At 43.2% G+C, this 25,589-nt stretch overlaps 2 protein-coding genes across 4 annotated transcripts in view; both read left to right on the forward strand.

Annotated features, from left to right (window-relative positions):
* rap1b (RAP1B, member of RAS oncogene family) overlaps nt 1-4,722 on the forward strand; it is a 61,356-nt gene extending 56,634 nt beyond the window's left edge. For both annotated transcript variants that reach the window (XM_042080081.1, XM_042080082.1), the window contains 2 exons: nt 2,348-2,463; nt 2,776-4,722. In XM_042080081.1, the coding sequence (XP_041936015.1) occupies nt 2,348-2,434 (87 nt within the window). In that variant the 3' untranslated portion in view covers nt 2,435-2,463; nt 2,776-4,722. The remainder of the gene's footprint in view (nt 1-2,347; nt 2,464-2,775) is intronic.
* A 3,423-nt stretch (nt 4,723-8,145) lies between these two features.
* Nucleotides 8,146-25,560, forward strand: nup107 (nucleoporin 107). Of its 2 annotated transcripts, none has more exons than XM_042080026.1 (26): nt 8,146-8,257; nt 8,968-9,044; nt 9,323-9,418; nt 10,924-11,033; nt 11,329-11,458; nt 11,862-11,965; nt 12,366-12,493; nt 12,700-12,748; nt 12,886-12,957; nt 13,056-13,144; nt 13,465-13,657; nt 14,170-14,260; nt 14,377-14,456; nt 14,576-14,635; nt 14,982-15,127; nt 18,514-18,562; nt 18,739-18,808; nt 18,970-19,085; nt 19,237-19,426; nt 20,855-20,961; nt 21,426-21,528; nt 22,213-22,373; nt 24,302-24,427; nt 24,563-24,676; nt 24,886-25,053; nt 25,346-25,560. In XM_042080026.1, the coding sequence occupies exons 1-26, from the start codon at nt 8,250-8,252 to the stop codon at nt 25,451-25,453; spliced, it is 2,745 nt and encodes a 914-aa protein (XP_041935960.1). In that variant the 5' UTR covers nt 8,146-8,249; the 3' UTR covers nt 25,454-25,560. The 2 variants fall into 2 exon arrangements, with proteins under 2 accessions (XP_041935960.1, XP_041935959.1); XM_042080025.1 differs by having other exon boundaries at nt 8,163-8,257; nt 8,947-9,044.
* Nucleotides 25,561-25,589: the final 29 nt, after the last annotated feature.

A 25,589-nucleotide genomic window follows, 5' to 3' on the forward strand; every position in this document is an offset into this window, starting at 1 on the left:
CGGTACTCCAGCTACCCCCCCAGTCTACCCCACCTACCACCCCTCATTTTAGCCTCCCTCTGTGGTGGGCTGGGGCTGGGAAACTCAATCCTCATCGTCGAGCGCACTAAGGCGCATGGCTCTCCTGCAGGGAAATCGAATACCAGGTTTAGGGTTTCAGAGATAACAACATGTTACACTCTCAAATTATGCATTTGGCCAACGCCGTCTCTCTCGTTGAAGACGCATGATCACAGTTGGTCATCGAGGCTCAGAGGCTTCACGTCACGTGACACATCCACTGGCACGAGTTGGACGGCCAAGACAGGAAACGAACCACTGTAATGTTGCCAGGTGGAGAGCTTTGCCCTCCATAGTCTCCCCCCTAATCTGATTGATCTATTGGTTTAATCATTGTAATTATCCTCTTTCTGCAATGACCGAAGACGGTAGGCAGAGACCATTGATTACAGTCGGGGGGAGGGGGGGTTGCCAAGGCGTTCTTTATGCATTCTCGGATTCTCGGTGGGAGTTCTTGTCCAGATAAGAGGATAAATTAAGTCAGCTGCACTGCACTGGAGTTTGAGCGCTGTGTTTCTTTGAATGCTGACATCTGCAGGTCTGACTGTAAACTTGGCTACAGTGCGGCCCAAGTCACATCAGCTTATTCATTCTGTGATGGCGCCGGATCCAAGAATACTCGCTGCTGTTCTGAATTCGACATCATTTGTCCGTGTCTTATGCGGATCAAGTGTTTGCGTAACCAGTGGAAACCAGTCCGCTGATGCATAGGCCTGGACCGAGGCTCTGTCTGCCCTTCTCTCCGATGTTAACCAACGTTGCAATTGCTGTGCAGATATTCTTTGTGCTCCCTCAGCTGTTTCCTGGTAGTAGGTGCACCCGATATAGCCAAGGAATAAAAAGGGTGAATAACAGCCTCAAAAGAAACATCAATATCAAATATCTAACTGGATGTGTCCCAGAGCAGCTGAGAGGCAGAGAGAGGAAGCAGATGCCTTTGGATGTGTTCTGGATCTCTCACAGTGGTCGGTAAGCAGATGCTGTTTGGCCTGAAGAGGTAGGGTGGGAGGATGTCCCGCTAAGATAAGCCGACTGAGTTGGCAGTTATCAACTCCACCGGGCTTGCCCTGAAAAACCTCCACCGCTCCAACCCTCCAGTTATGTTAACTGGTACAGCCTACAATCTGACAACATTCTCATTAAGCAAGCAGACCGCACCTAACAAAAAGTAACTTCCAAGTCTGCTGAGAGACAGAGGTAGGGCTTAGCTCGCACTCAGCCTCAACGCAGAAGCAATCAGCTGAATTTCCTCGACGCACCAGACTGAAACAAGCGGTGCGTGTCAACTCCGCTTAGTCTCCCCCTCCATCTGCAAATGCAGTGCGAAATGAACAATCATCGCTCATCTGCCTGAAACTGAGACATCAAGCTTAATGTGAGTTAGCATCGCTAGTCCCCTGTCATTCAGAGCCTTTGCGCACATAAAGTAAGAGTGTTTGTGTGTGTGTGTGTGTGGGGGGGGTCCTTCTTTGTAGCTAAGTGCTTGGTGATGTGGTCCCGGCGTGTCCCGTAGGGTCGGCCAGCATCTGTGCGAGGCTGGCGGCCGTCAGCAGACGGAGCAGCGATTTGTCTTGGCCTCTCATGTCTGCCCCAGGGGCCCGTCGCTCTGTCAGGAGGAGAGACGTGGCGTGCCAGTCAGTCTGTCTGAGCTTATTTACACACACACACACACACACACACACACACACACACACGTATCCTCATTCAGACATGCAGGCGCACATACAATATACTGCACACACACACACACACACACACACATATCCTCATTCAGACATGCAGGCGCACATACAATATACTGCACACACACACACACACACACACACACAGCTGAAATGTTCCATGCCCTGAGTGGGCTGTCTCATATTAGATACGCACTTGGGGTGGTGGTGCTTGTAACTTGTGATGACATGCATGTCTGAGGCTCTTGGACATCCACTCAGAGAACACTTTCCAACACCTCAATCTCAGAGTATACTTTCCAACACCTCAAACTCTTCATGCAGAATGGCTTTGCCTTGTAGTCATATCCCACCTAATATTAACAAGCAGAAGTCACTTGTTCTCACAGCACCGGGGTTTCTCCCTGCATTGTATTGTTTGTGTGGTAGAGAGGGCAGGAGTTGCATAGTTTTTGCATAGTTTCTAATATTCTTATGTCTTTGAGAGGAGTATAGTATTAAAGTAGTATTTGTTGGAGATGGAGAGCAAGTATTTTGAGATGGAGTGTTGAACTAAAGTAGGTTTTTGCCTGTCTCATGTCTCCCTCTCATGTCTCTGTCCACAGATCTTCTATGACCTGGTTCGGCAAATCAACAGGAAAACCCCAGTGCCCGGGAAGGCGCGCAAAAAGTCCAACTGCCAGTTGCTCTAATACACAGCTGTCCCGCCGCTCTGAGCCAGGTGGGCAGGGGGCGGGGTCACGGTTGAAGAGTCACAAACGAAATCAAATTTTAAAAAAAAGTGAATGGAGTGTGCAAATCTGTGAGGCTGTAGGGAAATTAGTGAACCTAAGGATGTTAAAAAGGGGAAATCACACCCATGTGTTTTGTATTTGTTTTGGGTGCCATATGTCTGTTTGTGGCAGAAGAACGGGCATCACTCATAACAACCTAAGTTCTTGTTCCATGTGGTGCGGTTCCCTTACATTTCAGTTTGAGAGCACTGTGAGAGCTGATTGGTTAAGTCACCTTTGGGTTTGTCTCTGATTCTCAGGTCTGATTTGCTGCTGTCTAGCAGTGCCAGCATTCCGACGTTACTAAAAAAGCCCCTAACATCTGATGGACTCTCCTGTGTGCCGATGCCCCTTTAACCAACCAACCAACCAACCAACCAAGAACCAACGGACTCAAAAAACTACAGTTCCATGTCAGTTTTTGCACATAGATAAACAGCATCCCTTTCCAGTATCGCGCGAGAGATTTTTACTTATAAATATATATATTCTAACTGTATGCAACTGAAATGAGGAAAACAAAACAATTATGTGGATACCTAAATAAGTCATGAAATAGATAAAAAAAAAAAATGAATTCAAACAATCGAGATCCAACAACAGTGTTACTGCTCAATACAGACAAGCCGTTGCAAATGATTTAAGAGAACGCAAACGGTGTCTTAACCAGACTCTGCACGTTGCCATGGCAAGTACAATGATGCGATCGATCTGAGCACCACTATTTTAGCCAGAAAAGAGAATAAGTCCAAAGAGCGCCTATATAGCCCATGTCATACCGCAATCTTTGCTCCTTTGGTTTCTTTTTGTAACTTTTTTTGGTGTCGTTTTTTTGTTCCTCAACATTATTTTTTCCTCTCTTTCATTTTTGTTATTTTTTTTATGTTATTAGATTTTGCCTACCAAGATGCTATGTTGCAACGCCTATCAATATGAGTTTTTATCTTTAAAAAAAAACCCTGTGGATACAATACCGTGATATATGTGTAAAAAGTATAAAAAATATAATATGATTTTTTTTTTTCTGTCACTATCATATTGTCTCTAGCCTAAAGATGTTGCCTTCAGATATGTGTTTTTTTTTTTCTTTCTTTCTGATGAATCCAACTAAATAGAAGAAAAAATCGAATCCATCTTTTACTTCATGCCTGGGTTTCTTTGTCGTGTTTACGAAGATGTTTGTACAGTGGGGGTTTTTCCACGAGGGATCGGTCTCTGGGGACATGGCATTTCAATGCAAACAGGGCCACAGACTCGGTCATCGCATGGTCCTTCCAAGGCGAGCCCTCATTGGCTCTTGCAAACAAATGGTCCATTTCCCCCTAGTTTTAGACTCCCACATCTACAACAGGAAGTATATATTTTAAAACAAGGGTTTTTAATAGTAAATAAAAAAGAACAAAATGTCATCATGTGACATCATTTCCCTTACTTCTGTTGCTAGATTCTCACCCCCCCACCCCCCCCCACCCCCCACCCATTTGCCTGCTACTGCAGCTCTTGTAAACTAGGATATGAAAACCAAATACTGGATCCTGTCCGTAAAGAAAAAAAAAACTTGCCTGTTAGTGACTGTTTCACCCTGTGTAATATTTGGTTTGACCAGTTTTCCTGTTGGCTGAGTTTCTGTGTGGGGTTGTGTAGTGATGGTGGGGGAGGGAAAGGGGGAGGACATGTGTTTTCAGGGCACTGAGGGGAATAAAATAATTAAAAAAAGAAAAGAAAAAATAAACTATCATGGAGTAATCAAACTCGGAGGGAATTGAAGAGGGAACTGCGTCATCTCAACTCCCCTCTCCTCTCTGTCCTGTTAAAACAAAATGATTTTGTTGCTGTTGTGTGCATTAACAAAGGAAAACAAGAAGAAAAAGGAAGAACAATTCCGAACAGCCTCTTTAACATTGAGATGGTGTTCAAAGGTCTTGTCTCTACAGAGCTCCAGTATTTGAAATGCAACATCTGCTTCTGTGGGTGGGTGGGAGTCAGGGTGGCAGGGGGAGGGATCTAAAGGGACGGGTAGCCAAATGTAAACTAAAAAGCCTTAATTAAAAGTGGTGCAATTTTGTATAACAGCATCTGTAGTTCAATAAATTGGATTGCCATGCAAGGGCTTGCGAGAAAGCCGATCCACCACTTGAATGTTTTGTGTATTGTTTCAACCGTTCTGCCAGTCCAATAAATAAAACAAAAATGTTGGTTTAATAATGTTTGCGCTTACAGAAAGCTTTTTTTCGGTGGGGTGGGTGGGGGGGATGGGCCGCAGGGTTGATAAGAGATGGCACCCCTGAGGGGTATTCCAAGTACGTGGTTTAGTGACAAACCTGTGTATGTTAACTAAGAGTAAGTAGTAAACCTACAACAAGAGCCCTCTTGTGTTTCCTCACGTATCAGCCCTTCCACCTCTCTTCTCATTCTCACCTCTTCTGGTTGCAGTTAGACAAATGAGACATCCTCGATGACGCCGAACTTTGAACAATTTCTGGGGCACGAGCTGGAGGACCGAGGAGAGAAACGGCATGCAAATAGATTTTGGGAGGCAGCCCATGTCAGTAGTCTGCACCCCATGTCAGTAGTCTGCAGCCCATGTCAGTACTTTGCACTAGAACTCTGTTCTGTAGCCCTCTGCTGGGGAGTATTCCAAGTACGTGGTCTAGTGATAAACCTGGGTATGTTAACTAAGAGTAAGTAGGAAACCTCCTACAACAAGAGCCCTATGACGTTTTTTTTGTTAGGAGAATGAAGCCATACAGCTCTTTAGGAGGTTTACCTCTTACTTACCCAGGTTTGTCACTAAACCACGTACTTGGAATACCCCCCCTGTGCCTGCATATGGAATAAAGAGTGTGTTTGTTATGGTGGTCATGTAGCCAGCAGTGAGCGATACTGCTCTGTAATGACACGTGGGCACTGAAGGTCCAGCAGGCATATGCCCCCACACAACAAGCAGGAGCTGCAGACCAGCCTGGGGAATGCAGAAGAACAAGTTCAGACGAGGCACACGGCGAGCCGCCTGAAGTCAGCTGTCACAGACACACACACACACACGCGTGTTGAGTGTTGAGCTCTTACAAGCATGTTATGTTGTCTGTTATGGATGTTCAGTGATATGGCACTGATTTGTTCTTTGGCACCCTGACATTGCCAAACATAACACAGACACACACATACCAGCTCTGAGAAACTTTCATCCCACTCATCCTGGAACAGGAAGCGGCACTCTCACCTCCAGGAAGGGTAAGCTGGAGGAAGAGCCTAAGGTCAGCCATATGGCCTCCTTGTTTCAGTAATGTCCGACAGGCACAGGCACACCATGACTAGGGGGTGGTCCACAGACCCTACGAAAAAAGTCTTCAATAGCAATTAACCTTGAAAACAGCTGTGGAACAGTCACATAAACATTGTCAAGGTGATTGAGCTAGTTTTAAATGAGCTCTATGCCCTTAGCATAACTGTCTTGGGTGTGCCATGCAGAGAAAATATATTCAGAGTTGAACCCTTAATGTGTAGCCTGAGTCTGTTGGGTTGTGTGGAATTCCTTACTTTCATGGATTCATGGGTTCAAAAAGTTTAAAATGGATCAGAATGATCCGGATTTGGAAATCCCATGTTTTACAATGCAGGATCAGGTAATCCATGTTTCTTTTATGCCTGTTTCTCAAAGAAATTGAGGAGTGGATCCACCTGATCCAGATACAACCTTTTCAGGATTACAAAATCCAGATTGCCTGTGTTTCTAAATGGAACTGTATATCTAGCCTAGTGGCTATGTAAGGAACAACAGTTAGAATAGGTGGCCTGGGGTAGCTTTGATTGTGTTATCTAAAGAGACCAAAATCACCACAATAAAACAATACAAACACCCCCTTCCATTATCAGACCCTTCATCTTAACCAAATTATGACAAATAAATAAATACAAACAATTTGTATCCTATTATTGTAGAATTTTGTGCCTGAAGCCCTCCCTTCTGTTGGGATCAGGGTCATCCTAATGTTTTGGATCAAATTTATCTCAATCCAACTCAAAAGTTTAGATAGATAGATAAATACTTGATCCTAAGGGGAAATTCAAGCTTTGAACAACACAATGTGAAGGTTTTATCCAGATAAAAAACTAAATTAGATTATGTGATCCAATCCGATTTCAGGATCCTCTTTTCCTTTAGAAAAAAACATTTTCAACCCAATATATCCAATCCGATAGCCGAAATCAGATCAGATTTCGTTTGAACAACTGGGCCCTGATTAGCCTATAGAGCCTATATATAAGTTCAGTTCAGTAATATTGGCATTAAGATTTTTGGACCGGATTATACATAGGCCTTAGGCTAGCGCCACCACTGAATCAAATCGCGCGCAAGGCAGCATGGGAACACCCAGGCTACATAGGCCTAGAGTTCAGTTATTGGCATTAAGATATTGGGACCTGATTATAGGCTACATAGGCCCATTTCAGTTCAATAATATTGGCATTAATATATTGGGCCCGAATTTGAATAATGGGCAAAGACCAAAGTTGCTCAATCAGCAAAGTGTCTCGAGCATTAACTAAAGCTATAGTGTGGTGAGTGGGAGTAGGCCTAGGCTACAGAGCCGATGCACTGATGTTTGATCTTAAAATCTTGCTCACCGTAATCAATTTGCAAATAGATTTCGTCTTATTTAAAACGCTTTTGTTAAATAAAAGGCACGTTTTGCACTTTCCCCGCCTTTTAAATTAGACATGAAGTCCCTTTCATGATGCATTCACCACCACACAGACACAGTCCAATCTACCAAAAAATTGAATCCTCAAAGTCAACCCCCAACACTCATGCAACCCATCTCCTGCCTTTGCACAGACAGTGTGACAACTTAATTTAATGCAGTGGACACTCCCATAAGTGTCTTTTTGCATTCTGGGAAGGACTGACTGACTTACTGTGAGCCAACAGGAAACCCTGTAGTCTGACACGGGCCTTCCTGTCCTTCGGCGTGCAGGAAAAAACACAGTGAAGATGAAACATTGATGTGGTAAACCAAATGACTGAGCTAAAAGATCACTTATGGTAAAGGATACGCAGTACTGAACACCTGCAGGTTTTTCACTTCTAAGAGCCTGCATAGAAACCCCCTGGAATTAATTGCTGGGAGGAAATGGGCATGCATTTTTATACATTTGGTACATTAGTCACAGGAGCATTTAACACAAATAACACACAATTAATGTCTGCAAGGTCTAAATTATGTAGGTCTGTGATATGTATAAAATGCATTTCAATAATATGCTGCCACCACAGCCGTTTTGAATCATGAAATGTATGCTTAAATCAAATGTATGCTTAAAACAGTTTTCCGCCCAGATGTGCTGGTGCATTTGTAGCTTCGCTAGCAGGTGGCGCTACATTGAAACCGTACGGTTTTCGTTGCCCTATCACCTCCTGATGTCAACAAGCTGAGAAGCCATGGTCGAGTGTCGAGTAAGTCGATTGTCTTAGTTCTGACCTATTTCATTGCCTAAATTAAGACTATATCTTATTTACACATGGTATATGTTGTTACACGCAAAATAGAATATTACGAGCCTGCAATAGATTGGCAAAACTCCCATTTAATTCGACATTTGATATATCGATTTAATATATCGATATTGATTACACATCCTGCTCGAGCGGGAACACGGAAAGGATGCCTGACGATTGCTAACGAGAAAGCTGTGAAATTAGCCGGTGCAGTACAGCGATTTACCTGGAATCATGGACTGGTGAGTCAAATGAAATAGTATATTATTCACAGTTTGTCGAGGGATGTGTTCAGAACGACATCTGTAAAACCAGGTCTCACATATAGCAAAGTAAGCTTAACTTGGATTGGATAGACAGATGTCATTATGCTACAACTTCCACATGTCAGGGAAGGTTTTGCAAGTTAGTAAAGGGAATGGCGTTTACTAGAGTCAATACTTGCATTTTGCTAGAAATACATTTTGTAAAAGTGTGGGTTTGTGGTAATTAGTCAGAATGTCTGTCGTTAGCTTACTCGAGAAGTCAAGCTTTGAATGTTTGTAAGTAACATTAGCCTGCCAGACTAGCGTTACTAGCCATGTTAACGTTCGTGGTAGGGCAGTGAATGCAAGTGGTTGTATTTTGTTTGCCAATATTGGCAACAACAGTGCTTAGTTATAATATTAAGTTGGTCACTTTATTATACTGCACTGTCTAGGCTATGTGGCTGAGTTTGCCCGACGCTTAGCCCAACGCTACGACTTCACTTTCCCCTACATACGCACAAGGAGTGTGTAAATAATGCCAGGCCCATCGGATATAACATTGAACTGTAGGAGCTTACATCGTTTATATGCATTCTTGTGAAGGGCTATCCACAGAGTTGGCTCAATGTAACTGCCAGTATCAAAAGGATCTGGTCACGACCCAGAAATCCTCTGTTGACTAGTAAAATTCATCTACATGGCAGGTTAAATTCACCAGTCGTCCGGGACTCCGAGGTGACTCGAGCTGCACGAAGAAAAAGTTCCCACAAGAAGGTGGCCTGTATCCTTTTTTGAACTGTACTTTCCAGGTTAATATGTCATGTAAACTGTGTCATAAGATTTGTGTAAAAGGCTATTGAAACCTGCTTTTTTTTTTTAATCATGTTTGCATCATGATTTGCAAAATAAAATAATGCTGATTTTAAATTAGTTTCAGGGTCTTACTGGAACATTTCCACACTCTTAAGTCTGCACCACCAGCAAATATTTGACCATTTTAATTGGCAGGATATGTGTTTTTCTTTTTTGTTTTCTTTCTGCTCCTTAACTCCTCAACAGTCCCTTTAGCTCAGGATGACTCCCCCATCCTCCCCAACACCCCGGGCGCACGCGCCCTCCTACGCCACACCCCTGGGTCCCTCCTGAAACAAACCTGTGAGTACTGTCACTGTCACTGTGCAGGACCAGATTGTTAAAAGGCCAGCCATCTTCTGGCTTTGTCAGAAAAATAATTTTGGTAACACTTTATTTTAATGTGTCGCTGTTACAGTGTACCTACCTAATTAGGTACAGTGGTACAACCTGTGTAACAACATGTACTATCAGGTACTATCATTGTACTTGCATTATGTATTTGTGGGTACCTACATATAGTTGTTACATTGTAATACTGAGTGCTTTTACAAAACTTTGCCAATTTGCCTACATTTTCATCAGAGGCAAAGAGCTGACCTGAGACCTGCTGGATGGGGTAAATCGGGTCATGATAGATTTGATATACAAAGCATGCTTAGCTCCAGTCAAGGCCTCATTGTCTTCAGTGTACATGTAACAGCTGTGCTGCTACAACCTTGTTACTCTTTGATACAGTGGAACAAACTGGAACAGGTCTTGTCTTGGAACAGGTCTACTAATTCACATGTACTGTGTGGTGTAACAGCAGACACGTTGTAAGTACTTAACTGGTACACTTTATTTTAATGGGTTTATTCCACTGTATCAAAAGAGTAATAAATGTGTACCAACACAGTTGATACATGTACGATGTCTTGGAATAGGTCTACTAATTCACTACATAGTACATATATCAACTGTGTTGGTACACACTTATTGCTCTTTGATACAGTGGTATAAACCCATTAAAATGAAGTGTACCAGTTAAGTACTTACAATTACATATTACATGTATGTTGTGTCATTGGTGTCTTGGAACATGTCTGCCATTACCCTACATACTGTAGTACATGTATCAACTGTGTTGGTACACATTTATTACTCTTTTGATACAGTGGAATAAACCCATTAAAATAAAGTGTACCAGTTAAGTACTTACATCTACATATATACATCCTGTCAATTATGTTATGCATCCTGTAATTGATGTGTTGAAACGTGTCTGCTGTTACACCACACAGTACATGTGAATTAGTAGACCTGTTCCAAGACAAGACCTGTTCCAGTTTGTTCCACTGTATCAAAGAGTAACAAGGTTGTAGCAGCACAGCTGTTACATGTACACTGAAGACAATGAGGCCTTGACTGGAGCTAAGCATGCTTTGTATATCAAATCTATCATGACCCGATTTACCCCATCCAGCAGGTCTCAGGTCAGCTCTTTGCCTCTGATGAAAATGTAGGCAAATTGGCAAAGTTTTGTAAAAACACTCAGTATTACAATGTAACAACTATATGTAGGTACCCACAAATACATTATGCAAGTACAATGATAGTACCTGATAGTACATGTTGTTACACAGGTTGTACCACTGTACCTAATTAGGTAGGTACACTGTAACAGCGACACATTAAAATAAAGTGTTACCATAATTTTGTATCTTCTGTAGTTCTTCCAAACGTTTGTTTGTTATTGTTGTCGTCGTCACTGTTGTTGTTATTGTTGTTGATGTGTGCTGTGCTGTGCTTTGCCCCTGTGTCTAAAGTCACTCCCAAGAGTGGTCTGAGGAATCCAGATGTCTCAGCCATTTTGGCCACAGGCAGCCGCACCCCGCGGTTCATGCACACGCCTCGTCCTGCAGGAAGCTTGAGCATGGTGAGGAATCTCTGCTGTACAGAGAGACGGTCAGATGTTTTAGAACACATGCACACATTGCCGAAATTGCACCGCCTCTGATTTTTGTGCAAGAATGCAGCTGTTGAAACTATTCACTCGTGTGTGGGTTTTTGTCAAGACGCATCAAGGACGAGCAGTAAATAAAACTGACACGTGTGGCTCTCTCTCTCTCTCTCTCTCTCTCTCACTCGCTCACTCACTCACACTCTCTCTCTCTCTCTCTCTCACACATACACGCTTGTTCACTTTTTTTCTCTGTCCCTCTTCCTCCCAGAATCTGGATGACAGTGACTGGACCAACAGCTTGTATCCCTCGCCCCTATCAGGCCTGGGGGACACCACCTTCTCTGAAGACCTCAACATGAGTGCTGTCATGCTCAAAGAGGAGGACCCTGGGGAAGCAGGTATGGCTTGTACACACACACACACACACACACACACACACATATATATATATATATATATATATATATATATATATATATATATATATATATATATATATATATATATATATATACATACATATACACACATCCTTGTTAATAGAAGATGTGACAAAGTGTAAAACAAAAGAATAAAGTGGTGTAAGAGCTGCTGGGCTGAGTGGTGATGTGGTGCTGTGCATGCACGCACACACTCACACTCACAGGCTGTAACAAGTGGTGTAAAAGCTGCTGGGTTGAGTGGTGACGCGGTGCTGTGCATGCACGCACGCACACACTCGCACTCACAGGCTGTAACAAGTGATGTAAAAGCTGCTGGGGTAAGTGGTGACGCGGTGCTGTGTTCGCTGTGTGTTTGCAGCCTCTGTGAGCCTGTTTCCAGACTTCCTGCAGGCATTCCTCAAAAACGCCTCCACCGCCGTGTTCGACCTTCTGGAGGAGTACGAGAACATCTGCCAAGACAAGGTGTGTGTGTGTGTGTGTGTTGCCTGTGTGTATGTGTGGTTGTGTATGGAACACAACTATAGGTTATTGCTATGGTCAAAGGCTTGTTAAAACATGTGGACAGGGTGGCACAATTAATAAGAATGTTGTTGAAGTGAAGGGTGTTCATGAAGGCCTTTTTTAAATTGACCTGAGGTGTTCACCTTTGTGCCCTTTATGGCGGTAGAATGTGACTGGACAGTGTGCTTGTGCCTGAAAGTCTGTGTTGCTGTTGCTGTCCAGAGGGGAGGTCTTAGATGTGTGTCTGTTGTAGCCAGGGGTGTGATTCTTCCGTTTTTTTGGACTTGAAAATGAGACCCACTCCGTGCTTCGTATATTTTCCTTTTTTTTTTCTACCTTTGCCAATCACACCCCTGTGTAGGTGTCCACTCTGCAGAAGCTGGTGCTGCGTTCAGCCCCTGGTCAACAGAAAACCTCCAAGACGGCGGGGATCTGCTGGCTACTCCAGCAGGAGATGGTCACATGGCGCCTGGTCACCTCCCTTTATAGGTAAACACACACACACACACACTCTCTTGATCACTTCAGTTGCACACATATGTAGTCATGGTCACAGGACACCCGTACGGACTTCCATACATCACCACTGACTTATTTGTGTGCACAGTTATTGTCAGTGATCACACACACACACACACACACAGTAGCAGTGGTCAGCAGTTGAGTGTGCTGAATATGCGTCTGCTACTCTGCAGGGACCGTGTCCAGTCAGCTCTGGAGGAAGACATCTTGATGGATGTAGCTGTAAGTATGATTGAGTGTGGCTGCGTTTTAGCTACTTATTTGTCTGTGTGTGTGTGTGTGTGTGTGTGCGTGCACGTGTCTGTGTGTATATGTGGTTCTGGGTACGCGCATGCTAAACAGTCCCTTTTGTCTCTTAGACCCCTAGTGTGAGTGAGAAGATCATAATGGAGCAACTGTTCCAGAGGGATGAAGTTGTGCGACAGAGTCAGGTAAACACACACACACACACACACACACACACACACACACACACACATATGACTCTCATGGCTGCAATCTGTGGCTCTTCTTCTCCTGCTCTCTGCAGCTTGTGGTGGACTGGCTGGAGAGTATTGCCAAGGATGAGCTGGGAGATTTCTCCGACAACATTGAGTTCTACGCCAAGTCTGTGTGCTGGTGAGTGGGCCTTGCTTTACAAACAGACATACTACGTGCATATGCATAGTGTATGCTTGCTTTCCTAGTTAATGCTATTATGTTATTTTAAGTATTCCAGCAATACGCAATATTGGTGTTGATGTATATAGTGTGTTAAAATGCCTTTTATTGTCATAAGTATCCTTGTGTGTGTGTGTGTGTCTGTTTATCTGAGAACACACTGCGCATCTTGCATTTGTCTGGGTGTCATTGTCTATAGTGTGTATCTAATGTGTGTGTGTGTGTGTGTGTGTGTGTGTGTGTGTGTGTGTGTGTGTGTGTGTGTTTGTTGTGGGCAGGGAGAACACACTGCACGCCCTGAAGCAGAGACACACTCAGCCGCAGACGGGCTTCATGCGGCCGCTGGTGACGGAGCTGGACCCTGACGCCCCCATCAGACAGAAGCGACCCCTCGCTGACCTCGACCGAGAGGACGACGCCCGCCTCCTCAAGAACCTCTTCACCCTCATCCGCGCCGGCATGACCGATGAGGTGAGAGGAGATGATGGGGGGAGGGAGGGGGGTGCCATAGCAACCAGTGTCTTTTCTGACACTAGCTATCAAGCTGTATAATCCCCCCATCAAGCAGGAGTGCTGAAAATGTTTTGATGATAATAATAATAATAATGCAAAAAATATTCATACATTTAGTGCTCTATTGCTTTTATCCTCAGTCTTGGGCACAAAGGTTTCTTTCATCCCTCTATCCATCTATTGAACATCTTCTGGTGCTCCTATGTATATTTTTTTACTGCGTAGGCATTGTGGAGGGGCTGGAGGGGCCACCGAGAGGGGCCTGGGGGGGGGGGGGGGGGGCATGGCAGGAGAGAGGTGTGTGTGTGTGTGTGTTTGTATCTATCTATGTATGTGTGTGTGTGTGGGGGGGGGGGGGGTTGGGGCAATGGCAGGAGGGAGCAGCTGTTGATCAAAGAAGGAAATGCCCACTCAAATTTGCATTTATTTTCATATTGTGTGTGTGTGTGTGTGTGTGTTCGTGTGTTCAGGCTCAAAGGCTGTGTAAGCGCTGTGGGCAGGCATGGAGAGCAGCCACACTAGAGGGCTGGAAACTCTATCACGACCCCAACATCAACGAAAGTGAGTAGTCAACTCTCACGCTGAGCTATGTACTAAATCCCTTTTGTGTGTGTGTGTGTGTGTGTGTGTTTGTGTGTTTTGTAGGTCAAAAGTTGATTGTTTCTGTTTTTGTGCAGATGGATCTGAGATTCAGCCTGTGGAAGGGAACCCTAACCGCTGCATATGGAAGGCCTGCTGTTGGAGAATGGCAGAGGAGGTGAGAGAGACACACACACACACACACACACCCACACACACACACACACACACACACACACACACCCACACAAGTCTGTGCCCTTGGCCCCTGATCACACACCCTTGTTGTCTCCTCAGGACCAGTTCAACCGCTATGAGAGGGCCATCTATGCAGCACTGAGTGGAAACCTTAGACAAGTGAGTAACTTTGCTGCACTGAGAGAAGGACCGACTCCAGCCTTCTGTGTTCATACTTTTGCCCTCCTTTTCTCCTTTTTTCCCCTCCTGTTCTTTCTCCCTCTTACTCTTTCTTCCTCCTGTTCTTTTCCACACCTGTTCTTTCTCCCTCTTGCTCTTTCTTCCTCCTGTTCTTTTCCACACCTGTTCTGTTCTTTTCTCTCCTGTTCTTTCTTCCTGTCTTTGTTTCTTTGTTTCTGTTTGTGATTTGTTTCCTTCTTGCTTGCTTGTTTGATTTGTTGCTCTCTCACTGACTGTCTATAATCTGTGTGTGTGTGTGTGTGTGTGTGTGTGTGTGTGTGTGTAGCTGCTGCCGGTGTGTGAGTCGTGGGAGGACACGCTGTGGGCTCACTACCGCGTGATGGTGGACACACTGGTGGAGCAGGAGATTCGCTCATCGGGCATGGGCACGGAGGACCTGGACGAGCTGCCCAGAGAGTACCTGGAGGCCAAGTGAGTAGGAGGAGCCTCAGCATCCTGACCAATAGCAATCCCCCTCTCATCCCTCTCACCCACTAATTTCCTGTCACCCACAGCTCCCATCTAGCCTAGAAATCTAGACGCACCCTAGCGGCAGCAAATTACATTTTCTGCCAGGGCTAGTCTAGTAACTCTCCGTTGGCTTGTGAGCTGGAAAAAGGAAACTTCTATCAGGCCAATCAAATCGTGTCTAGAGACGTTAGGCGGGCTTAACATAATGATTGATGGCAGAGGTGCAACGGTTTGGCTTGAATTCCCTGCTAAAGTGTAAATGTCAGGTTAAAAAACATTTTTGACAAATGAAGGGACATGAAGCAAGATAGTAGTGAGTAGTGATTTTCCTTGAAAAATCAACTTTAAATACAATAGAACAATATTTACAGTTATTATACGGCTCTTCACAATGCAAGTAGAATGCTCCATTGACTTGAATGGGATTTCCGAAATTTCTAGCGGTCATTATTTCTTGGGAAAGGACCTCTGAAAACAAGAATGACCGCTGTCAATGGCAACGGAGTTTGTGCTTGGAACTTCATTCAAAAGTGAAAGCAGACGGTTGATCAGCTGTGTTCTAAAGAATGTTTGATTCAAGTTCAGCGTGTTGCGAACTATTTGTTTCTCAGCAAAAGCCACGACGAAACGGTAACAAATAAGTGTAAAGAGACATCATGGAGTTTATTTTTTCATTTTGGCAAGTAGCCGTATAATAAGCGGGATATATAAATAAGTCCCTTCAGGGCGAAACAAGACCCCTCCGCTGGCGCGTCGGGGTCCGGTTCGCCCTGTCGGGACTTATTTTCCCCATAATGACCGGCGTTCTATACATTATCCCATACTTATTTTTATAACTGAATTTATTAACATTACAGGAAACATTCCAGACACAATGATGACCTCATAAGATGGAGTCCAGCAAAGTTGGTCAATTAAAACACATGGGATAAGGGATCATACAATAGGTTTTTTTACACTGATGAGGCCAAAAACATGACTTCATTCCAGTATGTCATACTAGAGTCTACTACCTGCCTGACATAAAAATACATAAAAAGATAATTTTTTTCTTTACTGGCAACCATTATTGCTCTTAAAATGTGATGAAGAGGATATGGGTAAGTAGCAATGCTTGAAAATGCCAGTTGTGTTACTTGCCATCACATATATAGCCTAAACTAAGTAGAATCCGCAAGCAACTCATTAAGCGCCCCACATACTCGCCACTCCCGACCAGTAGCGCGACAATGTGATGTCACGGGAGCGCCGTACCCATTTATACTTGCGCGTGGTGGTCACGACACTAGTTGCAATATTCTCCTTAATTGGCATTGGCCTCGGCCTCAATGGCAGTAAAAACTACCCTCTGTGATGATACTTCAGACTTCGGTTGCTGCTATTCACAACTACCATCATTACCATCTAGTTTCCAAGGTATGTACAGCTAGATAGATAGATAGATAGATAGATAGATAGATAGTTTTTTCATCCCAAGGGAAATTTTAGCTTGCTGGCTGGTGCTGAGAGATGAGTTTGTTTAATTTCCTTAGGTGGAAAGAGATTTTTTCTACTGTGCACGACCTGCCTGCGCGAGGCTAAAATTTCTCGTGCGACAGAGGAAATGACACAATTTTGTCACATTGTCGCGCTACCGGTCGGGTGCGGCGAGTATGTAGTACGCTTTAGTCTGTGTTCAGCCAACCATGTATGCTTCCTGCTTTAGAGACCTGACTATAAAACCATCAGTGTATATGGGCTACCACACATTTGCTCTTTATATATCCATCTGCTTATCAACTAATGTTAGCTATAGACAGACTATTAATTTGCTTACTGATTCTACTTAACTTGTTGTATATGAAAGCCTATGTGATGGAAAATGACACAACTGCCATTTTGAAGCCATGATGCATACTAATAGTCATCCGATCCTACTCACACCCCTAATCAATTTCTCACGGATGGCCATGATTTCCCTACATTTTGTAGCCTATTTGTCTTTACTTTGTCCCTGCCAGTCAGGCTCATGCTTATGAACCACTGGTATGTCATAGAGGACATTTTTGGCCTTATCAGTGTAACAGAAAATGCAGTTAAAACCCATTCTCCCCTATGCTCAACTTTGCTGGAGTCCCTCTTATGAGGTCATCACTGTGTCTGGAATGTTCATAAAGTCAGTTAAAAAAAACTGTAAATTCTATTGTATTTAAAGTTTGATTTTTCAAGAAAAATCACTACTCACTGCTATCTTGCTTCATGTCCCTTCATTTGTCAAAAATGTTTTTTAACCTGACATATACACTTTAAAAACAAAGAAGATGGATGTTGCTGTTGGCGAATAGCATGACACACGAGTCAAGCTTTTTTTTTTTAAGTTGGCAAAAGTTTGAACTAGCCAACTAGCTGCGCTGGTGGGAAAACACATGGATTCATAGCGCTGTCCTATTGCGTGCAGAAGGAATTTGAAAGACAACCGATTATCCCGCCCCTCGGACTGAGCACTGCCAACAGTGGGTGCCCAAACCCTACATTTTAATATGGGTCTGACGCGTCAGGCTAGCTCCCAACGGCATTAAGGCAAACCTACAAATATGTATAAAACTAAGAGCCTTCTCACATAGATGAGCCTGCCATGCCCAACAGCACTGGCACTTGCCTTAGTCCCATAGCTTAGCCACGTAGCAGTATTATAATTATAATAAAGCCAGGACAATTTTTGTTGTTTGTTATTTTTAGTCTGTGAAGATTTTCATACTTTGGATTGTGCTGAGACATATTGTACTCACATTTGGAGTTCGACTGCCTTATTTAACATTAAATGTTGTTTAGTGCACTCTTAAAGCTTACTCAAGGGTACGAGCTGACTAATGTTTTTAAAGTGCGTCTCACTTTGTGAACTGCACATACTGTATAAGAACAGTGCCATCTAGTGGACAAAGTGGCAACTTAACCAGATCAGTATTTATGTGAAGTAAGTATAAGTGTATATATATACTCTTTTGATCCTGTGAGGGAAATTTGGTCTGCATTTATCCCAATCGCGAATTAGTGAGAAACACTCAGCACACGGTGAGGTGAAGCACACAGTAATCCCGACGCAGTGAGCTGCCTGCTACAACGGCGCTCGGGGAGCAGTGAGGGGTTAGGTGCCTTGCTCAAGGGCACTTCAGCCATTCCTACTGGTCGGGGTTCGAACCGGCAACCCTCCGGTTACAAATTCAAAGCGCTAACCAGTAGGCCACGGCTGCCCCTTATAGACCTTCAAGCTTGATATTTGGTGTAAGCAATTAATAAAAAGCTTGTTAACCAGGTTGTGTGACGGAGGCAGTGTTTGAGCTATCTGTCCAAATTCTTGATTTTCCTAGCTGGACAATGGAGAAGGTGTTTGAGGAGTTGCAAACTACTGAGTCAAAGGTAAGCAGGAGGTCTTAATTGGTTCTACAACGCACACTCTCTCTGTCTCTCACAGACACACACACACATACAAACGCACTCTCACTCAAGTAAAGTAAATAGGAACATGCCATTACTTTTTGTCTTGCTGTAAGTAAGTCGTTGCTGTAATCTATTTATGTCTTTGATGCTAACAGAGAGTCATTGAGGAGAGCAAACAACACTACCACATCATCCAGAAATACATCATTCTTGGAGATCTAGATGGTATGTCACAAGTTGATTTTCTGTGTGTGTCTGGCCAAATGTACAAGTAAATGTTTGCGCAGTTGTTTTGGTGGCGTTTCACGATAAATGGCAGCTGATTAGTGTGTGTGTGTGTGTGTGTGTGTGTGTGTGTGTGTGTGTGTGTGTGTGTGTGTTGCCAGGTTTGCTGGAGGAGTTTAATGAGTGGATGAACAGCAGCTCGTCTCTGCCCTCCCACCTGCTGCGCTTCATGAGCCACCTGGTGCTCTTCTACCGCAGCCTGGGCATGCAGCTCAAGGTGGGCTCTCTCTCTCTCTTGCCATCTTTTTGATTTCTTTTTCTCAAACTGTTTGATCTTTTTACCCATTACAATTTAGATATACATGTCAATTCATAGACATTAAAACTCACCCTCTATCTCTCCCTCATTCTCACTGACACTCTCTCAGGAGGAGGTCTCGGTGGATGTCCTGAAGGCCTATATTGCTCTGCTAGTGAAGGAGAAGCAAATTGAGCTCATTGCCTTCTATGTGAGTCACCTCCCCCCTGACGTTGCCGTTGGACAGTACGCCCACTTCCTGGAGTCCGTCACTGAGATGGAGCAACGCAAGCGCTGCCTGGAGCTGGCCCGTGAGGCTGGTGAGAGAGGGGGCTCATGGGATACGTCATCATCACATTTCATTCCAGACCCACCCAACGCTAGATTTCATCAAGAGATATAACTACATTTTAATTTCAGATCCATCTTACTCTAGATTTTATCAGCAGATATATCTAGATTTTAATTTCAGATCCACCCAACAGTAGATTTCATTAACAGATATAACTAGATTTTAATTTTAGATCCACCCACCTCTAGTTTAGTTAGACATTTCTAGAATCCATTTCACACCCACCTAACTGTAGACTGCAAGGTGGATGTTTATGTTTAGGGCTGTCAATGAATCGATTAAAAAATGTAATCGAATTAATTATATACTCTGTAATTAATTAATCTAAATTAATTGCATATATAATTTTTGCTGTGAAAGTATTTTAAATATTTAAATTCAAATGAATCATTGAATAATCAGCATTAGTGACATTAACGTTCAAATAATGCCCATAATAATCTACGATATGACATAATATTCTGAGGAAATAAATTCAAAAGTGCTTCGGGAAGAAGTTTCATTGCATTTCAGGCAAATTTCTCAAATTAATCAATCAAAATTAATCAGTTATTTTGACAGCCCTAGTTTAAATCAATGGTCTTGAATTTAAAGTGTACCTCCGGCGAAAATTGACCCCAAGGTCTTTTTCTGCATTAAAACGCATCAAATAAGCCGTGGAGACAGTATTTTTCGTTGATCAACCACTATAGAGCTTTTCCCGCTATACGCTATAGCCCCAAATCACAAACAGTGGATTAGCTAAGGACGGTGAGCTAAGCGCTTCTCAAATCGCATTTTAACCAGTAATATTGTTCAAACCAGCACCAAACCTCTTCAGTAGCTTGCTCATGGTCCCTACATATAAAACGAAGCACCAACAATGTAGTTAGCGAACCCGGAGTTTATTACAGAAGACTGTTAAGAACACTCACCAACTGTCCCCCTTCCAGCTCCTCCAACCCCAGCACGAATAATAGATTAACCAAACGTGACGGTACAACGAATCCTTGACCCACAGCACGAATAATAGATTAACCAAACGTAAGAGTACAATGAATCCTTGACCCCCAGCACGAATAATAGATTAACCAAACGTAAGAGTACAACGAATCCTTGACCCCCAGCACGAATAATAGATTAACCAAACGTGAGAGTACAACGAATCCTTGCGATACTGAGTATTTATTGCTGTGTTATTATTGCTGTTCTCCTTAATGTAGTCTGACTCTGACCAACATTTTCATTTGTTCCCTGTTAAATTATACATTTAAGTATTATATTGTTGTGTATTTGTATGTTGCTTTGGACAAAAGCGTCTGCCAAATCCCATAACCATATATAAAAAAATACTAGCTGGCATGGGCAGCTGTGTTGTGGATGGCTGTTTAGTAAATGTGGTGTTTGTTGTTGTCAGAACTGGACGTGGCTGCGATCACTAAGACAGTGGTGGAGACGGTCCGAGAAAGAGACAGTCAGGCGTTTTCCCACCATGATGTCACCCTGGACGCGGCAACCACCGCTGTAAGGCCCTCTCTGCTCTCTCATTTATTCATCACCAATGATATCACACAGCCCACCTCAGCACACGCCATGAACTCCCCTTAAATCAGTCAGAAGCAACCAAATAAGCAATGCCAACATGTTTCAGCCAATGTTTCAGTCACTTGCCCTGAGGAAGGCCATTTTGGCTGAAACATATTGGAATAATTTTAATTGATGACTAAGCTCAATAAAGGCTATCTTACTTATAGATATCCTCTTGAGTGCCTCAGACACTACTAAATTTGACATTGTGTTGGATCTGTAAGCTGAAGAGCACCAGCGGAGTACTAATTTCTCTACACCCAAGCAGCACTCCTTATTTGATCAAATAACATCCTTTAACCTGAATACAGATTCTTTGATATGAAGACATTTTAGGCAGCTTACTACATACATTATGTCTCTCTCTCTCTTTTCTGTTTGATTTGTTTCTGCTCTTGCAGGAGGACCGGCTGAAGATCGATGTGATTGATTGGCTGATCTTTGACCCCGCCCAGCGCGCGGAGGCCCTCAAACAGAGCAACGCCATCATGAGGAAGTTCCTGGGTGCGTTTGGGATTTGGGTTTGAGCTGAGGGGAAGTGAAGAGGTCTTTAAAAAGACGTTTGAACACGACTGCCACAAGGGTTCAGTCTGACAGACCAAGGAAAGCCGGAGTGTAAAATATGTCTGCACAGAACAACTGTTGAAATAGTTTATACCAGATGCTGTATAGGAGATTCAAGATTCACTCATAGCTTTCTATTGAGTGGTGAAGATCCTCCATTATGGCAATTTTGCAAAACGCCCCTGTCAGTGAGACATATTTTGATCTGTTGCCCTGCCTTGAAAACCAAAAGACAACAATTTTATCATCAAAATTCTATAGCTGATGTTTTTAGTAAGGTCCCACCTTTGAAGGTTTTAGAATATCTTATTAGCATAGATTTTAAGAAACATATTTAAGTTTCTATAACACACAATGCTCTGGCCATTAAATAGCCTTAGTTGCGGAAATTGCCTTTAATTAAACAAACAAACAAACAGAACAACTGTTGAATATGATGAGATCTCTCTTTCCTTATTCACCATTTATTTGATGGGACAGATACAATAGACACACACAAACTCAGAACAGCTATCTGATGCGAGTATCATAGTATTTATGGCTAATGCTAGTTTACAACACCATGCAACAGTCAAAAATCTCCTCATGGGATTGTTGTTGAGGGAGGTTCATTTTGTTTCTCAGCCTCTAAGAAGCATGATGCCGCCAAGGAGGTCTTTGCCAAGGTTCCTGGCGACTCCATGAAGGAGATCTACCATCAGTGGGAAGATCAAGGCATGGACACGCCTCTTCCAGCGGAGGACGCAAATGCCATCCGTGAGCATTTGTGCATCCGTGCCTACCTGGTGAGTTAGGACACCCACATGACTGACTGACCGCCGTGCCTACCTGGTGAGTTAGGACACCCACATGACTGACTGACCGCCATGCCTACCTGGTGAGTTATGACACCCACATGACTGACTGACTGACTGACAGTGTTGGCAAGGTTACTTTCAAAATGTATTCCGTTACAGAATACATGCCCAGAAATGTAATTTGTAACGTATTCCGTTACATTACTCAATCTGAGTAACGTATTCTGAATACTTGGATTACTTCCGCATTGAATTGCATTTTATAAGTGTAGGAATGCGGCCATCAAATCCTGCTTACTAAACAGGCCTATTCTGGTGTGTTCTTCTGTTCCAAATGGCTGAAGTGTTAGGCCCACATAGGAGAATGTAAAGTCAACTAAGCTACCTGATACAACTATAAAATAGCAAGGTGACCACTAAAACTACAGCAGGTGACTAGGCTAATTAAAAAAACAAACAAAAAATGGCCTACTTTAAGGGCGTAGCCAGAAATTATAATTAAGGTGTGCCTGTGAGATTTTAGGTGGCATCAACCCAGTAGGCTACAAGTGAGAGGCGCATATGACAGGTGGAACGCAAATGACCTGCAAATGTAAACATAGGCTACTGTATATCAGTGCTCTCAAAATGAACGTGATCACATAATGACAATCAAAAACCGCACATTAAAATATGCTACTCGCAAGAATAATTCTTCAGAGGCTGCATCATAATTCATTTTAAAACGTAAATGTAGATCTAATTAGAAAAAAATAAGCCATGAAGCTATTTTAAGTTAGAATAAAAAACTTAGAATGCAGTGCCTATTTTAGAGATGGGTTTTATTGTAGGTCTAAATCAACACGTGAACTAGGCTTTGTTTATTGATTAGCAAACTGTGTAACCGATTGGCCGAAGTAGCCTGGGCTATTAATACTTGGGAAAATATCCTTTGAACAGACATCAGGAACCACGATCAGTGAGGAACAGGAGTTACTTCCTCTTTACTCCTAATTTGCTGTGCAAACACTCATTTCAGGGTCTCCGATGACGCGTCCTTAATGCGCGCTGGCTGCGTTTTGATGGGTGCAATGTGAGGCTAGTGCAAGACAGCGGGGCTTGGATTTAAACATGGAAACAATTTCATCATATATCGCTTTCAGGAGCTTCTGGGAAATGGAGTTGCCTTAATTTACTTTGAGAGTGAATAAACTTATGAAACAGAAGTATCATCATGTAATCCATAAGTATATTTTTTTGGCCTTTTATGCCTTTAATTGACAGGATAGTATAGAATGACAGGATGTGTGGGAGAGAAAGCCGGAGTGGGATCCGGAAAGGACCACGGGGCGGGAATCGAACCCGGGTCGCCGGCGTACGGTGCAGGTGCCCCAGCCAGTTGTGCCATGGCTGGGGCCAGTAATCCAATTATTTCAACAATGTAACTGTATTCTAAATACCAACTATTTAAATTGTAACTGTAAGGGAATACAGTTACTCATAATTTGTATTCTGAATACGTAACGCCGGTACATGTATTCCGTTACTCCCCAACACTGCTGACTGACGCTGTGTCTGGACTGAAGATTGATTAAGCAGCACATGCCATGGAGCTCAGTGGTCCCATTGTAACATAGTTAACATTTTATTTTTTTAATATGTATAGACCCTTTCATCAATAAAAACAAAAACAATGCTTGAACGTTCTATTTGAGCCCCAATCTACTTCCTCTACATTAAGATAACATATGGAATGTTAAAAAGGAAGTCTTGTGGGGCCAACTATGATGCTGATAATGGAACTCTCTTGAAAGGGTCCATATATAATTTAATATGCATCGTGTGTGTGTGACAATGATGTTTAATGTCTGATTGAAATACTGACTTATGTATGATGGGGTGAGTTTGTACGATCTGATTTGTGCGTGTTTTGATAGGAAGCCCATGAGGCGTTTAATGACTGGTTCAAGCACATGAACTCGCCACCTGTGAAGCCCACGCTGGCTGCTCAGGCCAAATTTAAAGAGAAGGTGGCGTTCGAGATGAAGGAGAAAGAGTATCAGGTGAGCGCTCAGACATGTCTCATTGCAAAGCACACAACACGACAAGACCTACCTGGGTATTGTCTGTTGTGATGGACTGGTACTACAGATGACTGTTTTCTTATTCTAGTCTTCTCATTGTGTGTGTGTGTGTAGAATGAACATGACAACTGGCAGGGCCGACTAGATGCTCTGACTGAAGATGTGAAGGAGCACATCTATAACGTGCTTCTGTTTGTGGACGGAGGCTGGATGGTCGACGTCAGAGAGGTCAGTTCAGCTGTGTGTGTGTGTGTGTGTAAAGATTGGCAGCTCAAGAAACCATGCAGCAGGTTTGGTGGATGTGTGTGTCAGAACAGAGGAAAGAATGAGATTCATTTTGGCAGCAGAAAGAGAATATAATATATGTGTGTGTGTGCTCATTTTTTGATGCCTAGGTTTGCTGGAATAAATTATGATAAAATTGTGTGTGTGTGTAGGATGCAGAGGAGGATCCTGAGCGAGCGCACCAAATGTCGGTGCTGCGGAAGCTGTCTTTGCCCATGATGGCCTTCCTCCTACAGACCGTCCTGCAGAAGACCCAGCGGCACCAGGAGAACCTGCGCCTCGCTGACATCATCGCCTCCGAACAGCACCGTCTTTATGAGGTCCGTCGGCTCATATGCACCTCCACCACCATCCCACGTCACTTATTGAGTTCAGCAAGACTGTATGATCTATACAAAACAATACTGAAGTCTATTAGCTTAAAAAGCAAATAACAATCTCACCCTCCACCCTCCCAATCTCTATCAGATGAAAATGTTGCATTTTTGTCTTTCATCCAGGAAGTCATGAAATTATTGTTTTTGTTGTGTGAGATATTTTTGTAAAGGATCAATTTATTAGTTGACCTGACTTCTGTTCCTCTTTTCTCTCCTCTCCTCTCCTCTCCTCCAGGTTTTCTCTAAGGACGAGCTGCACAACTTCTTGCAGAGGCTTAGGGAGTCTTCTCTCCTGCTGCTGGACAAAGGTCTGGATCCTCTGGGCTATGAGATCCAACAATAACCCCCCCACTCCTCAGCATATTGTCTCAAATTTTGAACCATGTTTCACATTTGTATGAATTTAGGTTTTTGTGTTCGTTTTGTAATAAATAAAGCTTTTGAGATATATTCAAGGTCTGTTTTTTATGTTTGTGGTT

Source organism: Alosa sapidissima, chromosome 23 (genome assembly GCF_018492685.1).
Source record: "Alosa sapidissima isolate fAloSap1 chromosome 23, fAloSap1.pri, whole genome shotgun sequence".
In the NCBI taxonomy this organism is placed as follows: Eukaryota; Metazoa; Chordata; class Actinopteri; order Clupeiformes; family Clupeidae; genus Alosa; species Alosa sapidissima.

What these genes read in the sequence shown, in the direction of transcription:
- nup107 (XM_042080025.1), top strand. An exon ending in AAGTTGTGCGACAGAGTCAG is followed by an intron (nt 12,958 to 13,055) that starts GTAAACACACAC and finishes TGCTCTCTGCAG; the next exon opens with CTTGTGGTGGACTGGCTGGA. An exon ending in CATTCTTGGAGATCTAGATG is followed by an intron (nt 18,809 to 18,969) that starts GTATGTCACAAG and finishes GTGTGTTGCCAG; the next exon opens with GTTTGCTGGAGGAGTTTAAT.